We start from the raw sequence: 15,405 nt of genomic DNA on the forward strand, positions 1-15,405 counted from the left end.
GGGGTTAGCAAGATCAGATGGGCCGAATGGTAAGCGTCGCGGGCCTGTGAGTGGTGCAGAATGATGTGGGTAACAGACCCGACCCCGAGTACCAAATGCTGCAGTCACCTGAATAATGCATGGTCACTCATCAATAATGTGATTTCACCCCGAACAAGGCAGCGCGATCCCAGTACGACAATGTGACTGGAGAAATGTAACTACTCTGACCGTGAATAATGTGATTTTACCCTGAGTAAGACTCTGTGACCCCGCTTGTGTCACATGAACAATGCAGCGTGATCCAAATAATCATTATCCCGAATAATGCAACGCAACTCTGAACAATGCGGTGTGACCCAGAGTAATGCAGTGTGAGCCCGAGTTCTTAGTGCATTCATTGTCTGTGCTTTTGAATGTACAGCACTTTGCTTCTTTTGTGATGCTTTTTTAATGTACAATTTTGAAATGTATCTTTTTGATCGTTGTACAATGTGCATTGAGGTTCTTTAGTCTCTTTAATGCTGTAAAGTTCTGGACTTTTTGGAATTCGTTTGAGAGTTGCTTCTTTTGTGGCTACTTATGTAACGTTTTGAGCGTGTCTTTAATGTTCGTTTCTGATTGGACGATCTTCCCGAGAGATACTATTTCAGTCCTTGTCAGTGGAGCTTTGAGCGGGCAGGCTGTGCTGTTGCCTGCCAACTCGTAATCACTTTCAAAAACCCTTCATCAGAGGCTTTTTGTTTGTTTTCTTTTAATGTCAATTCCATGCCTTTTACATTTAGTATCATGGTATGGACAACTGTAAAGAGGTATCATTGAAGACACTTTCATTATCTGTAAGGTCATTTCATTAGAACAAGATGGTTAACAAGAGTTAATGGCTAAAGTGGAAATAAGTGGTTACCATTTAAAAGTCATTGTAGAGGCATGGTTTCTCAGTAACCAAAGATAGGGATTAAAAGTTCCAGGAAACTTAACCTATAGAAGAGTAATTTAAAGTCAGTAACAGACCAACCCATTTACACTAATTCCACATGAATGCAGTTTTAAAATTCCCCCACATTCCTATCAACTCCCCCGAGACCCTACCCCTCATCCACACATTAGGGATAATGTACAACAACCAGTTAACCTGCACGTCTTTGGGATTTGGCAGACAGTCCATGAGGTCAAAGTGGGAAAGTGCAGGAACACCTGCAGTTACAATTAACTGGGCTGCTGACCTGTGAGGCAGCAGTTGCTCTCGGAGTGATGGGCATCTTACTCTGATTGTAATAAATGTGGTACAGCACGTGGAGGGGAAAGATTGTAGAATCCGTTTGGGACAGATTAGAGGTCCTAGAATATCTGCTGCAATTTACGACATGGCAAAAGTCAGTAAATTAAAGACTGGAGATTTAATTTACAAGTAAACTAAGCAGTCCAGCAGAGGGCTGGTTCTTCAGAGCGGTCGGTGCGTGAGGGATCTTAGTGTAGGGTTGGGCAACAAAATGCAGTTAATTAATTTTTGGGAAGAGATATCACAATGTAACATTTTACATAAAGACTGAAAGTAGTATTGTTCTCTCTGAAACCAACATTTTTACTCTTATTAAGGCAAACTATGAAGGTATCAGGCAACTATAGTAGAGGGAACACACATAACTTACAAATTTCTCTCTTTAGGGCACAGAACCCCAACAGGAGATGTGGTCCAGCTGTGGCTAAAGGCTACTTATACATCAGCATTACATCAAGAAGCTCCACCCTGGACAGTCCCAAGCCCGGCTGTTACAGCAGGCAGCTTGGGCATGGAGCTAGCAACCCATCCCGTAAAAACCCAGTGCTACAGGAACGCCAAAGACCTTATCCCTGGGAGAGGAAGGATCTTCGCTTGGACCCAGTAGGGGTGATGGGCTTTTGCCAAAACGAGCTGCAAGTTGAGGATTCGAAAAGTTTCAAGATTGAGGGAAGGAGGACCAAGGGATTGAGTAGCAACAGGAAGTTGGATACAAAGATAATCTAGCAAGAAGCATTAAAGTAGACTACAGATAAGTAAAAATTCATTAGCAAAAAAATATTGTTGGGTCCCTTACAGATAGAGGCAGGAGATATTAAACCAGAGAATAATGAAATGGGGGAGAAGTTAAACAAGTACTTTGTTTCTGTCTCCATGAAAGGAAGGCACAGAAAATCCCCAGGAAATAATGAAAGGGGCTAGCAGAAAGATTTAACAGTGGTAACAAAGAATTACTGGAGGAATTAATCATTTAAAGACAATAAATCCCTAGAAACCGAAGGATGTGGATTCCCAGGTTTTGACTGAGATAGGGAGAGTGAAATACACTGACATCATCTTCCATAGATTCTAGAATGGCTGCCACAGTGTGGAAGGTATCAAGGAGAGAGCAGAGAACTGTAGATCAGCTAGTCCAACACCGACTGGAGGGGAAATGCTGAAAGCATTTAAGCTGCTTACAGAGTAATGGTTGGGTTGGGTGATGTCAATGTGAATTTGAAAGGTAAATAACATTTGACAATCTGCTGGAAGCTGTGCCTCACAGATTAAAGAAAGGAGAACCAGATGATGTAGACTTTTGGAAATTTAGAAAGCCTTGACTAAGTTGCCACATAAGGGCATATTGGACGAGGGTGAGGATGAGGGATTTATTCAGCCAGTGGTGTAATCACTGTAATAATAGGAGATTGTAATCAGGTGGCATTGTAATGATGTTATGTAATCTGTCAGCAGAGCAATCAGGCAACAGTGTATTTGGGGATTTTGTAATCAGGTGCCTGCATAATAAATTTAACTCCTCAGCAATGTAATCAGATGGAGGATTAATCCACCAAGTGGTCCAATGATGGTGTGAACCCGATGCTATGTAATTGGACAGTAACCAATCAGGCACTGTCAGCTGCTCGTGTTGTAATCAGTCAGGGCACGCTGTAATCAGATGACAGTTGAATCCAGCCAGTGTGATTAAGTTAAACTGTGAGCAATTAGTGGTGTAGCGAGGCCACAGTGAAATCAGGCGGCAGCAGCTTAATCAGGTGACCCAATAATCAGACTGCAATGTACATAATTAAACACTTGGATCAGTGGAATTGGGGCCAGCGTGATGTGTCAGTAGTGTAATCAGAGGCCAGTATAATCGGGAAGGTCTGTAATCAGTTAGCAATTTAATCAGAGCAAAGCACAAAATGTTGGAGGAATTCTGCTGGTTGAGCAGCATCTGTGGAGACAGATGGATTGCCAGTGTTCTGGGTCAGTTCTTCATCAGGTATGTTGGCAGTGCAATCACTGGTTGTGAAATTGTCGGCATTCAGGCGACTGTGAGATCCAACAGCAGTGCGATCGGAGGTGTAGAATAAGCTGGCTGGATCATCCAGCAATTTCAAAATTAGCTCGCAACTTGATCAGGAGCTGTGTAATTAGGCAGAAATGCAGTAAGGCATCTACAATCTGGCAACTACGTCACCAGTGGCTGTCAATTTAATCTGGCAGCAATGCATCAGATCTGGTGACAGTGGAATTGAGTGATGGTGTGGGATTAGGAACAGTGAAAACAGACCACAGTGAAACAGCGGACAGCGTGACGTGACGGGTCTTAGTCGCTGGTGAAGTGGGTATGTTTACTGCTGAGCTGCGTCGGGAAGGCTCATATTACTTTTGTAGTTGGGCCGGAAAGACAATGATTACAGAAAAACTGGGAGCTGGGAATCTGTCAGCTGAAGGGAAGTCCAGGGTGCACTCTTGGCTGGAGAGCAAGCAGCTACATAACTTATGGTGGGCACAAGTGTGGCACTGTGATCAGAGGCACCAGGTGACACGGGGTCAGGTTCAGAGGCTGCTGGAGTGTAAGTGAGAGCAAAGATCCAGGCCTCGTCTTCACTGACCACTATTCAGCAAGGTCCAGGTGGCTGTAGCTTGTGGTGGGATCTGATTCAGGCAGGGCAGTGTTAGGGTAAGGTCAGATCAAGGCGTTGGGCTAAGACGATTGGGACCAGGATTCACGGAGATGGGAATAAAATCGGAGCTGGGATGGAACTGGGGCTAAAGGAAAGCTCACAGGCACTCTGCTGTGACATTTCCTGGGGTCTTCCATCTTCCTTCACTCTCAGCCCAAGCCACTGAGAACTCTGAACTCTGAGAAAGGAACGGAGGCTGAAGACACCAAAATCTCCCGCTACATACAACTGCTCAAGGAACTCAGTGGACCAAGCAGCATCCATGGGTCAAGAAGGTCCTAACGTAGCGATCTGACCTAAAAAGTCAACAATTCCTCCACCTCCCACAGATTCTATTTGTTCTGCTTGGAGACATGACAGACTGCAGATACTAGAATCTGGTGGAACTCAGCAGGTCAGGCTGCATCTGTGAAGGAAAATGGACAGTCAATGTTGTAGGTCACAACCCAAAATGTCAACTGCTCATTTCCCTCCGTGGATGCTATCTGACAATGGAGACATGAGCAAAGGGGAGGCTGAGTCCAGGGTCAAAGTCTGCATATTGGAGGCAAAGTCGCCACAAGCGGAGCAAAATCTGAGCAAAGGACAGGCAGATTTGAGCTCTGTCCACGTAAACAGATGTTTGATCAGTCCAAGTGCCAGACCAATGTGGACTCGCTTGTTCTAAGTGTTATTTGCTTACTTTTATTGTTTACCAGAGCCGGAGGATTGGCGTATTGCTCATGTTGTTCCATTGTTTGAAAAGGGTTCTAAGAGTAAACCTAGCAATTATAGGCCTGTAAGTTTGACGTCGGTGGTGGATAAATTAATGGAAAGTATTCTTAGAGATGGTATATATAATTATCTGGATAGACAGGGTTTGATTAGGAACAGTCAACATGGATTTGTGTGTGGAAGGTCATGTTTGATAAGTCTTATTGAATTTTTTGAAGAGGTTACTGAGAAAGTTGATGAGGGTAAAGCAGTGGATGTTGTCTATATGGACTTCAGTAAGGCCTTTGACAAGGTTCCGCACGGAAGGTTCAATCTTTAGGTATTAATATTGAAGTAGTAAAATGGATTCAACAGTGGCTGGATGGGAGATGCCAGAGAATAGTGGTGGATAACTGTTTGTCAGGTTGGAGGCCGGTGACTAGTGGTGTGCCTAAAGGATCTGTACTGGGTCCAATGTTGTTTGTCATATACATTAATGATCTGGATGATGGGGTGGTAAATTGGATTAGTAAGTTGGGATGTAATGTTAAAATTGTACAAGGCATTGGTGAGGCCAAATTTGGAGTATTGTGTATAGTTCTGGTCACAGAATTATAGGAAAGATGTCAACAAATTAGGGAGAGTACAGAGATTTACTAGAATGTTACCTGGGTTTCAGCACCTAAGTTACAGAGAAAGGCTGAATAAGTTAGGTCTTTATTCTTTGGAGTGTAGAAGGTTGAGGGGGGACTTGAGAGAGGTATTTAAAATTATGAGGGGGATAGATAGAGTTGATGTTAATAGGCTTTTTCCATTGAGAGTAGGAGAGATTCAAACAAGAGGACATGAGTTGAAAGTTAGGGGGCAAAAGTTTAGGGGTAACACGAGGGGGAATTTCTTTACTAGCTGTGTGGAACGAGCTTCCAGTAGAAGTGGTAGAGGCAGGTTCGATATTGTCATTTAAAGTAAAATTGGATAGGTATATGGACAGGAAAGGAATGGAGGGTTCTGGGCTGAGTGCAGGTCGGTGGTACTAGGTGAGAGTAAGCGTTCGGCACGGACTAGAAGGGCCGAGATGGCCTGTTTCCGTGCTGTAATTGGTATATGGTTACATGATTTGTTTTTTTCTCTGCACATTAGGTGTTTTCTTTTTTTAAATGGTTTCTTTGTTTTGTGGCTGCCTGTCAGGGGACGAATCTCAAGTTTATATAATATAAACTTTGATTACAAATGTACTTTGAACTTTAGTTCCTCCAGCATTGTCTATGGTCCTTCAGTAGTTTGTTCTTTGCATAGAAAGGAAATGCTTTAGGAAAACGGGGTAAGGGCCTGTTCTCTGTTCATGCAATGATAAAACTTTCTGGAACTTTTGGGGGGGTGTTCATTGCTTTGCTGCTGCTTGTGCGTGGGAGGGGGGAGCTTTTAACTGTTCATTCTTTGGGGCACTCCTCTACTTTCATGGATGTTTGCGAAGAAAAAGAATTTCAGGATGTATATTGTATACCGTTCTCTGATGTTAAATGTACCTATTGAAATGCATAAAAAAACCTCAGATCACACTTATTGGAACCTTCAGCCAGGGAGAGCAAAGGACCTGTGAGATACTCACATGAACCACACCTGGATATCAGTCACAAAAAACACACGCACACACCCCAAACACCCTCTGACACCAGACATTGCAAGGAGCTGCTGGTGATTTTCTAAAAGACCAACAAACTAAAATTATGGTTTTGTTTTCCAATCTCTGGTCCACCCTACTGCCATTGACAGCTGAGATCTCACTGACAGGTAAGACAGGGTTTTAGTTTCCCTGAATTCTTGTTGCTGCCTTCTCCATGCTGAATCGATGGCTCGTGGCTGAGGAATCACACTCCATGTGTTCTTGCTTGTGCAGCGTCCTGGTCACACGTAACCTGGTTTCACAGACGATCGCCTGCAGTTCGGGCAACCCTTGGTTGCACTGGCTTGTACACATCTGGAACGAGAGCACAGGTGGTTAGAAGGGGTTCGCTGCGTATGCGTTCTCTAGGGCAGGGGTTCCCAACCTTTTTTATGCCACGGACTAACACCATTAACCAAGGGGTCTGTGAGCCCCAAGTTGGGAACTCTAGGGGTTTTCAGTATAAAGTTTCCTCACCCTCCTGAAGAATATCTAGGCCCAAATGATTTTGGTCTGGTTTGAATCCCAAGCTCCCCTCGAGGCCACTGTATCTGCTGGACTGTCAGCAGGTAGGTGAGAAATCTCACTGGACATCAGACCAACCACAGGGTGGCACAGTGGTCATCACCGATCCCTCAATCCTGAGCACGGGTGCAGTGTGGTGTTTGCACGTTCCTCCTGTGACCAGGTGGGTTCCCTTCTACACCCCGTCAATGTGCAGGTTGGTAGGTCATAGAACAGGCTCTTTGGCCCAACTCATCCAAGATGCCCATCTAAGCTAGTCCCATTTGCCTGTGTTTGTCCCACATCCCTTTAAACCTTTCTTATTTACGTAAAAGCTCAACTGTCTCTCAAATGTAATACCCATTTCAACTGTTTCCTCTGGCAGCTTGTTCCATATATTGGATTAACAAGTTGCCCCTCAGGTTCCTATTAAATCTCTTCCCCCTCACCTTAAACATGTGCCCTCTAGCTCGGTTCCCTAGCCCTGGAGAAAAGACTGCGGGTATTTACCCTATGTGGCCCTAATGACCATCCCTCAGTCTGTATGCTGTAATTGGCTACTTGCTTAAATTGCCCCCGTGTGTGGATGAGTTCACTAGGCAACATTTACTCACTTTAGATGGAAAAGGTGGGAACATGGCAGAGCCTGGAGCTGAGAGTTCTTGTCACCAATCGACTCGCCGCACATTCCACAGTACAATTCCATGTCTTCCATACACTCGTGGAACTTGACAACATGGTCTCGGAGAAGTTGCTGGGAGCCCTTTGCTCGGTAAATGATCTCACACAGGCAGTGTGCCTTCAGTAGGAGGAGCTGGAGAGGGCACAGAACACGTAGTTCAGCAGCAGTGCAGCTAAGCTCAAAGACACAGTACAAACACAGACAAAAGATCGACAGACAAGGATAAAACACAAGGACACAGATGATGATAATAATAAATGCTTTACTGATCCTGAGTAGGAAATTCTTTTGTTACAGTAGCAACATTTAAAAACCCATTTAGCGGTGTGCAAACTTAACTAATTATAAAATACAGAATAATAATATATACACAATAATAATTTAGCAATGTGCAATAACAATGTACAAAATAATAAAGCAGAGACTGTTGTACTCTGATGTGTGTTCTCCTGTCACACTGAGATGAACTGTTGTATATGTTTATTGCATTTGGTAGGAAAGATTTCTATAACAATCTTTGTGACGGTGGAGCTGAATGAGTCTGTTTGAAAAGGTGCTCCACTGCTTATTCGGTCAGTCGTGGAGAGGATGTGCCTGATTGTCCATAACGGATAACAGTTTGTTTAGTGCACTCCTCTCCACCACTAACTCAGAAGAGTCCAGGTTGTGGCCAAGGACGGATCCTTTGTGATGAGTTTATTTAATCTTTTTCCATCTCCAGCACCGATGCTGCTCCCCCAACGTAAAGTCACAAAGAAGAACGCATTTGCTACAACAGACTGGTAAAAGATCTCTAATGTCCGGCTGCACACATTGAAGGATCTCAGCTTCCTGAGAAAATAGAGTCTGCTCATCCCCTTCTTGTAAACAGCCTTGCTGTTGGTTCTCCAGTCAAGTCTGTTGTTGAGGTGAACGCCCAAGTATTTGTACTCCTCCACCACTGCAACTTCTTCTCCCAGAACGTATACAGGACTCATCACAGTCCTCCTCCTCCTAAAACCAATCACCATCTTTTGGCTACATTCAGGAGCAGGTGATTCCTCCTGCTCCACTCCACAAAGTTGTTCACCAGTCCTGTCCATCTCTGATGCACCCAACCACTGCAGAGTCATCAGAGAACTTCTGCAAGTGACAAGACTCAGATTTGTACTGAAAGTCTGAGGTGTTCAGTGTGAACAGAAACGGAGACAGGACAGTCCCTTGTGGTGCTCCGGCTCCAGTGCCACTCACCACCACCTCAGACAGAGAACTCCCCAGCCATTCAGAGTGGAGTCTATCTGTCAGATAGTCAGTAATCCAGGATTGTCTACGCTCATCCTTCGCAGCTTCTCACTCCGAAGTGGGTGAAGGTGCTAGAGAAATCAAAAAATGATTCTCACAATGCCACCAGCATCATCCAGGTGGGTGAGGTCTCTACAACAGGTAGATGACGGCATCATCCACTCCCGTGTGAGGCTGGAAGACAAACTGTAGAGAGTCCAATGAAAAACTCACTGCAGTCCAAGGTAAGTCTGGACCAGCTTCTCCAGCACCTTCATCACATGAGATGTGAGGGCAATTGGATACAGACAATGCAAATGCACACACAAGCACCACAGGACAAACACACAGATGGAAATGCAGACACACACAAACTCGGACACAGATATGAACTTGTTCCCATGAGGCGGTGCGGCACGGCAGCAGTGGCCTTTCAGACCTGGTGTTACTTTAATTTAATTTTCTATTTTAAGTTTGATACACAATTTTCGATTAGGGCACATGGATAACAGAGCGGCTATCTACCATCACCAGATACTACTACAATACAGAGATCGCCCAAAAACAAACCTCCACAAAGATCTGCTGGCTGAATTACGCGACGTCGGCTTGCTGAGGGGAATGGGCCTACAATCCTCGGACTTGCCTGATGCTGGGAGCCAGAGATGGAGACGTCGAAAGTGATGTGCGAGGAAGCAGAAGCGAGGCAAACGGGCAGGGGTCCGTGCCAGGCTAAAAGCAAACCCTAGCCGGCCAGCTCTCCTGTCCATTCTGTTCTCCAATGTCCCACCCCCCATCCTCATCACATTCTACAGGGGTTGTATTGAGAGCATCCTGAGCAGCTGCATCACTGCCTGGTTCAGAAATTGCACCATCTCGGATCGCAAGACCCTGCAGCGGATAGTGAGGTCAGCTGAGAAGATCATCGGGGTCTCTCTTCCTGCCATCACGGACATTTACACTACACGCTGCATCCGCAAAGGAAACAGCATTATGATGGACCCCATACAATCTCTTCTCCATCCTGCTGTCTGGGAAAAGGCTCCGAAGCATTCGGGCTCTCACGACCAGACTATGTAACAGTTTCTTCCCCCAAGCTATCAGACTCCTCAATACCCGAAGCCTAGACTGACACCTTGCCCTACTGTCCTGTTTATTATTTATTGTAATGCCTGAACTGCTTTTGTGCACTTTATGCAGTCCAGTGTAGGTCTGTAGTCTAGTATAGTTTTCTTTGTGCTTTTGTTTATTACGTAGTTCAATCTAGTTTTTTGTGCTGTGTCATGTAAACCATGGTCCTGAAAAACATTGTCTCATTTTTACTATGCACTGTACCAGCAGTTATGGTTGAAATGACAATAAAAGTTGACTTGACTTGTATTGCAGACAGCGACACATGCACACACAGATTTGCACACTTAGAAAAGGTGTATTAAAACACAATGGTGTGTCCCCCGAACAGGGCAACTCCTTTTCACACGGCCTTTGTCCCACAACCTACATCGTCACGTCAATCACACAGCCTTGGTCCCAACCTGTCACTACTTAAGGTGAGGGTAGTACAGATATTGGAAGTTAAGTAACAAGAAGCTAAGTGGCTCTGCTCTATAACTCCGACTGTGTTAGAGCACCCTGTGACTCGTGAGGGCAGAAGCATCATATTAAAAGGAAAGTCCAGGTTCTAAGGAACTGTCAACCCAGGAGTGATCTACATGTCACGAGATTCACGTGGGCAGGGGCTGAGCAGTCTCAGATAGTGTGACCATACCCTGTATACAGTCTGTGGAGCAAGCCACTGTTACACACCGCGTTACCACATCGACTGTATCAGGACAGCTGATGTGACACAATTCCACCACAGTTACACCTCGTATGTGGATGGCATATATCAAATGGGCCCTTAACACTTCAGTCAACCCCAGGAAACACCGTGCTCTCTGACAAAGTCCAGTCAAACTTGGAATTAGTTACTTAACTCCCATTACCTGTACTTTGGCTACTGAGAGAGGGGAAGTTGTTGGGGGGGGGGGGGGTCAGTGGTGGCTGCATCAAGTCCCCAGTGGTCAACATCTCAGAGGGTCTATCCTAGACCCAATACACTGATGCAATCATGAAGAATGCATGCCAGTGGCTCCAATTCATTAGGAGTCTAAGGAAATTTAGTATTTCACCAAACATTCCAGCAAATTTCTACGGCATTCTGACTAATTGCATCAGTCTGGTATGGGGGCTCCAATGTACAGGGTCGAAAGAGGCTGCAGAGTTGTAGACACAGCTAGCTCAACCCTCCCCACCACTGAAGCATCGTCAAAAGGCAGTAACTCCAGAGTGTGGATCCATCACTACGGGCCTGCACCACCTGAGACTCTCCCCCTTCTCATTACCCTTGGGGAGGCGATACAGGAGCCTGAACACCCACACTCAATGTGTTGGGAACTTCTTCCCCTCTGCCATCAGATTTCTGAACGATTCATGAATCCAGAGGAGCTTTGCTCATTCCTCCCAGCTCTATATTTTTTATATATTGTAAATTGTGGTAATATTTTTGTGTCCTGCGTGGTACACCTGCTACAAAACAATGAATTTCACAACATATGGTTTTAAACTTGATTCGGATACTCACTGTTCTGTGCTTCCATTCATTCCCATTCCTGCTCGTACAACAGTTTGTCAGGAGCTGTCACCGTCAGAATTCTAAGCCATCACTTACCTTATTCCCCACTCCTTCTGCCACCTCCTCTACCTTCTGCACAACCCCCAAGCTCTAGAAAACAGAGAAGGCATTTCAGGAATGACACAAAACACAGCACACTAAACAAACCCAGGAATCGTGGAGAATCTGTGAGGGAGAAGCGAATGTAGCCCCAGAAATGAGACACAGAGTGACACACTGTGTAAAAATGGAGGGGGGGGGGTGGGGTGTGAGGAAAGGGATGTGGATGGAGTGGGTGATGATGAGAAGGGGGATGTGAAGGGGGTCCGTTGATGGTTGGTCTTAGAAGGTCCGGAGAGGATGATCCAAGTATTTTGTCCCCAACAGCCATCTGTTTGGCACCACAGCCCCAAACCCTGGGCCAGGAAGAGGGGAAATTTTGGGGCGCAGGCCAGCTCTCCCTATCCTCACATAAGCTGCAAAATGGCTCTTCTCCTAGCCATATCTTTGACTTATCTACCTGTTACTCCGGTTATTGAGACACATCCACCCAGACACCCCCACCTCCCTGTCACCCTGGTTACCGATGGACCCACCCAGACACCCCCACCTCCCTGTTGCCCTGGTTACCGATGGACCCACCCCGACACCCCCACCTCCCTGTTGCCCTGGTTACCGATGGACCCACCCACCCACTGACTCCCTCAGCAAGAGACCCTGCGTTCCCATTTACTCTCCTACCTTGTCCATCTTCTTCTCAATCAGCCAACACTTGGCAATGCCCAGCAGTACCTGAGCCTGCCCCACACGGTTACCAATGTCCGTCATGATGTTGAGTGAGGACTCGTACCGGGGGAGAGATTTCTGCAAAGGGAGAAAGGTGTCACCAACACTCCATCGCACAGATCTGTGTCCACACTTAGTGTGAAACCATCCAGGGACTATTGCATCATACTTGGTGACTCGCATATATTTTATAATGCATGTCTGATTTTTTGTAACAATATGTAGTTCAGTGATGTTCCTTGATGATTTGGCAGGAGACTCTTTGGCCAGTTGATTCTTTACAAGTTCTCAGAACAATCTCTCCCCCCTCCCCCCCCCCCCCCGAATACCCACTGTAAGTCCATTCCCCTCACATCTTCATCAGACAAGGAATTGTGTACAAGAGTTGGGATATCACTTTACAGAATGCAAGATGTCAGTGAAATCAGTGCTATGTGCAGATCTGGTCACCCAGCTATAGGAAGGATGGTATTAAGCTGAAAAGGGTGTAGAATAGATTCACGAGGATGTAAACAGGATGGGAAGGCTTGGGTTATAAGGAGAGGCTTCATATGTCGGGACTTCTCCCCCTGGAGCAAAGGGAGACCTTACAAATGTTTATAAAATCATGAGGGGTGTAGATAAGGTGAATGGTCACAGCCTTTCACCCTGGGTTGGGGAGTCTAAAACTACGAGGCATAGGTTTAAGGTGAAAGGGGAAAGTTTAGAGGGGATCTGAGGGGTAAGTTTTTCCTCACGCAGAGGTAAAAATTTGTTGCCAGAAGAAGTGGTAGAGTTGGGTACAATTACAATGTTTAAAAGACGTTTGGACAGGAAAGGTTTTGAGGCATATGAGCCAAATGCCGGCAGATGGGAAATGCTCAGAAAAGACCTTGGTTGGCATGGATGAATTGGGCCTATTTTGGTGCTGTTTAAGTGATACCTTTCCCCAAATGCCACTGCCTATCTACATACCAGGGGCAATTAACCTTTTAATTGTGGCCAATGTAAAAATAATATTAATTCATTTTATCACTAATTATGTTTGCCAACATCTCCAACTCTTGCCTGCCAGGCTTAAATCTGGATTAATGACGTTAGCGCACAGTTTAAGATGACACTACAGAATGTGGATGACAGCTTAACTGGTGGTTCTCAAAGCAAGAAATTAAACTAAAAACTATTAATAACACTTTTTATATGAAAAACCATGGTAAACGATCATTTAAACCAATGAAGGGGCAAGCGAAGGTGAGGCTGATCCAAGGGTCGAGGCATGCGAGTGCATGACAGAGCCGGAGTGAGGTTGAGGCACGTTCCAGGAGAATATGGAGTCAGATTTGGAGACATAGTTGGTGCAAGTGGAGCGGTTTCGGAGCCGTCCACATGAACTGGGAGCGAAGTGTGATCCATAAGTGCCACATCGATTTGGAAAGGTCGAATACAGGCCAGAAGCAGCCCCGAGCGTATTGCTGCAGTGGGGACCCGGGTCCTAGCGTGGGGGACAATCCAGTGCTTGGACAATTTAAACGCTGGGCCAGACGGAGTGAAAAGGCAAGGGGTTGGGACCAGAGGCGAGAGTCAAGCCGGGTCTGCTCTGCGATGTTTTATTCCACTCTCCTCAGCACAGAGGCTGTATTGTGCCGCAGCTGCTCCAGGGTTAGTGAACGCGAGCTTCCTGACAATTTGCCCCTGTGTGATGGACTGAGATTGAGACCAGGGGCAATTCTGTCTTACCCGGCTTCAGATTTATGGACTCAATTTTGTTCCAAATGCTGATGCTTTCTTTATTTGCCTGATTTGATTTGATTTGGATTTTTTCCCCTCTCTGCGCATTGAATTTTGGCCTTTTATTTTTAAAACTGGGTTCTCTGGGTGTCTTGCTCTGTGGCTGCCTGTGAGCAGATGAATCACAAGATTGTATAATTTATACATACTTTGATAATAAATGTACTTTGAACTTTAAGTTTGGAAGGCAAGAGATGGAGATGTTTCAGCTACAGTCCAACATTCAGAGTCCTAGGAGGACAGAAGTTTACAGAACAAAAATAGCATAAAACAGAGGCCTGGTTGTTAACACAAGTTACAACTAGGCTAATCACTCACATTTCAGAGGGGAAGTCAAAAAGCAGATGAGAAGGAGAGATTGTCAGCAGAGATGAAAGAGAACCTACAGGCACGTTGGTCAGAGAGTCAGAGGAAAAGTTGTAAGTTGAGAGATGGGACTGGTCAGAAACAACTCAGATAATGATACATAGAGGCAGAGATTGTGACAGATCCAGAAGGACTTTATATCAGTCTTTACCAAGGAAGACAATGTTATGGGGGTCAGAAAGGAAGATAGAACCCGGAGTCTGGATGAGCTAAAGGGCCATAAAGGAGAGACTCTGGAGAAGCCACGGAGACCGGGATAAAGCACCCAGTCTACATGGGGTGTAGTGATGGGAGGGGAAGATCCTGGCCCTAATCTTGCAGAGATTCAGGGCTGGTGCCAAGGACTGGAAAATTGCATGTTATTTGTTGTTCAGTTTAACCTTAGTCATGGATAAGGTTCAAGGACAGACTGTGCAGTCACTAGGACACAAATCATGGGGACATATAGCATGGAAACAGGCCTTATGTCCCACAGAGTCCATTCTGTCCATTAACTACACATTTATACTCACCCATTCTATCCTCCCAGATTCTACTGCTCATCAACACACTGGGCCAATTCACAAGAACTTGGGACAACCAGCGCACCAATTGTGAGTTGGAGAGCTACGACAGAGGAGGCAGCGCACAGATCCAGGAGCGAAGTTTAAAAGGGAGAGCTTTGCAGGAACTCGGCTATAACTGGCACACCAATCGTGTGTTGGAGAGCTGGGAAGGTTCCAGCATAAAAGGGAGACACTGCCTAGTGGAGCGGTCATCAACGGAGTGGCCTGAGTCAGAGTGGAACGGCTTTGGCTCATTCGGGCTTCGGCGAGGTCAGTGGGTAGGTGGACTTTGATTTTTCCTTGCATTTTTTGAGGAATAGAGAGCATACCTGTAGAGTTAGTGCTTTGCTCTGGGTGTCACATGTGGGAATCCTGGGAATCTTCCAGTCTCCCAGATGGTGCACCGAGATGCAGTTTCTGAGAGACCGTGTTAGGGATCTGGAGCTGTGGCTCGATGACCTACAACTTATTAGGGAGAGTGAACAGGAGATAGAGAGGAGCTACAGGGAGTTAATCACCCTGAGGCTGCAGGAGTTAGACAAGTGGGTTACGG

General features: G+C 45.6%; 1 protein-coding gene across 1 annotated transcript in view; it reads right to left on the reverse strand.

The window, feature by feature from the left end:
- Positions 1-716: 716 nt before the first annotated feature.
- Positions 717-15,405, reverse strand: part of rapsn (receptor-associated protein of the synapse, 43kD) — a 52,494-nt gene continuing 37,805 nt past the window's right edge. The window contains exons 3-6 of the mRNA XM_073049108.1: positions 12,130-12,252; positions 11,446-11,499; positions 7,408-7,607; positions 717-6,604 (exon numbers count right to left, since the gene is read on the reverse strand). Coding sequence (XP_072905209.1) covers positions 6,532-6,604; positions 7,408-7,607; positions 11,446-11,499; positions 12,130-12,252 — 450 coding nt within the window. The 3' untranslated portion in view covers positions 717-6,531. The remainder of the gene's footprint in view (positions 6,605-7,407; positions 7,608-11,445; positions 11,500-12,129; positions 12,253-15,405) is intronic.

This window comes from Hemitrygon akajei, chromosome 6 (genome assembly GCF_048418815.1).
Source record: "Hemitrygon akajei chromosome 6, sHemAka1.3, whole genome shotgun sequence".
Lineage (NCBI taxonomy): Eukaryota > Metazoa > Chordata > Chondrichthyes > Myliobatiformes > Dasyatidae > Hemitrygon > Hemitrygon akajei.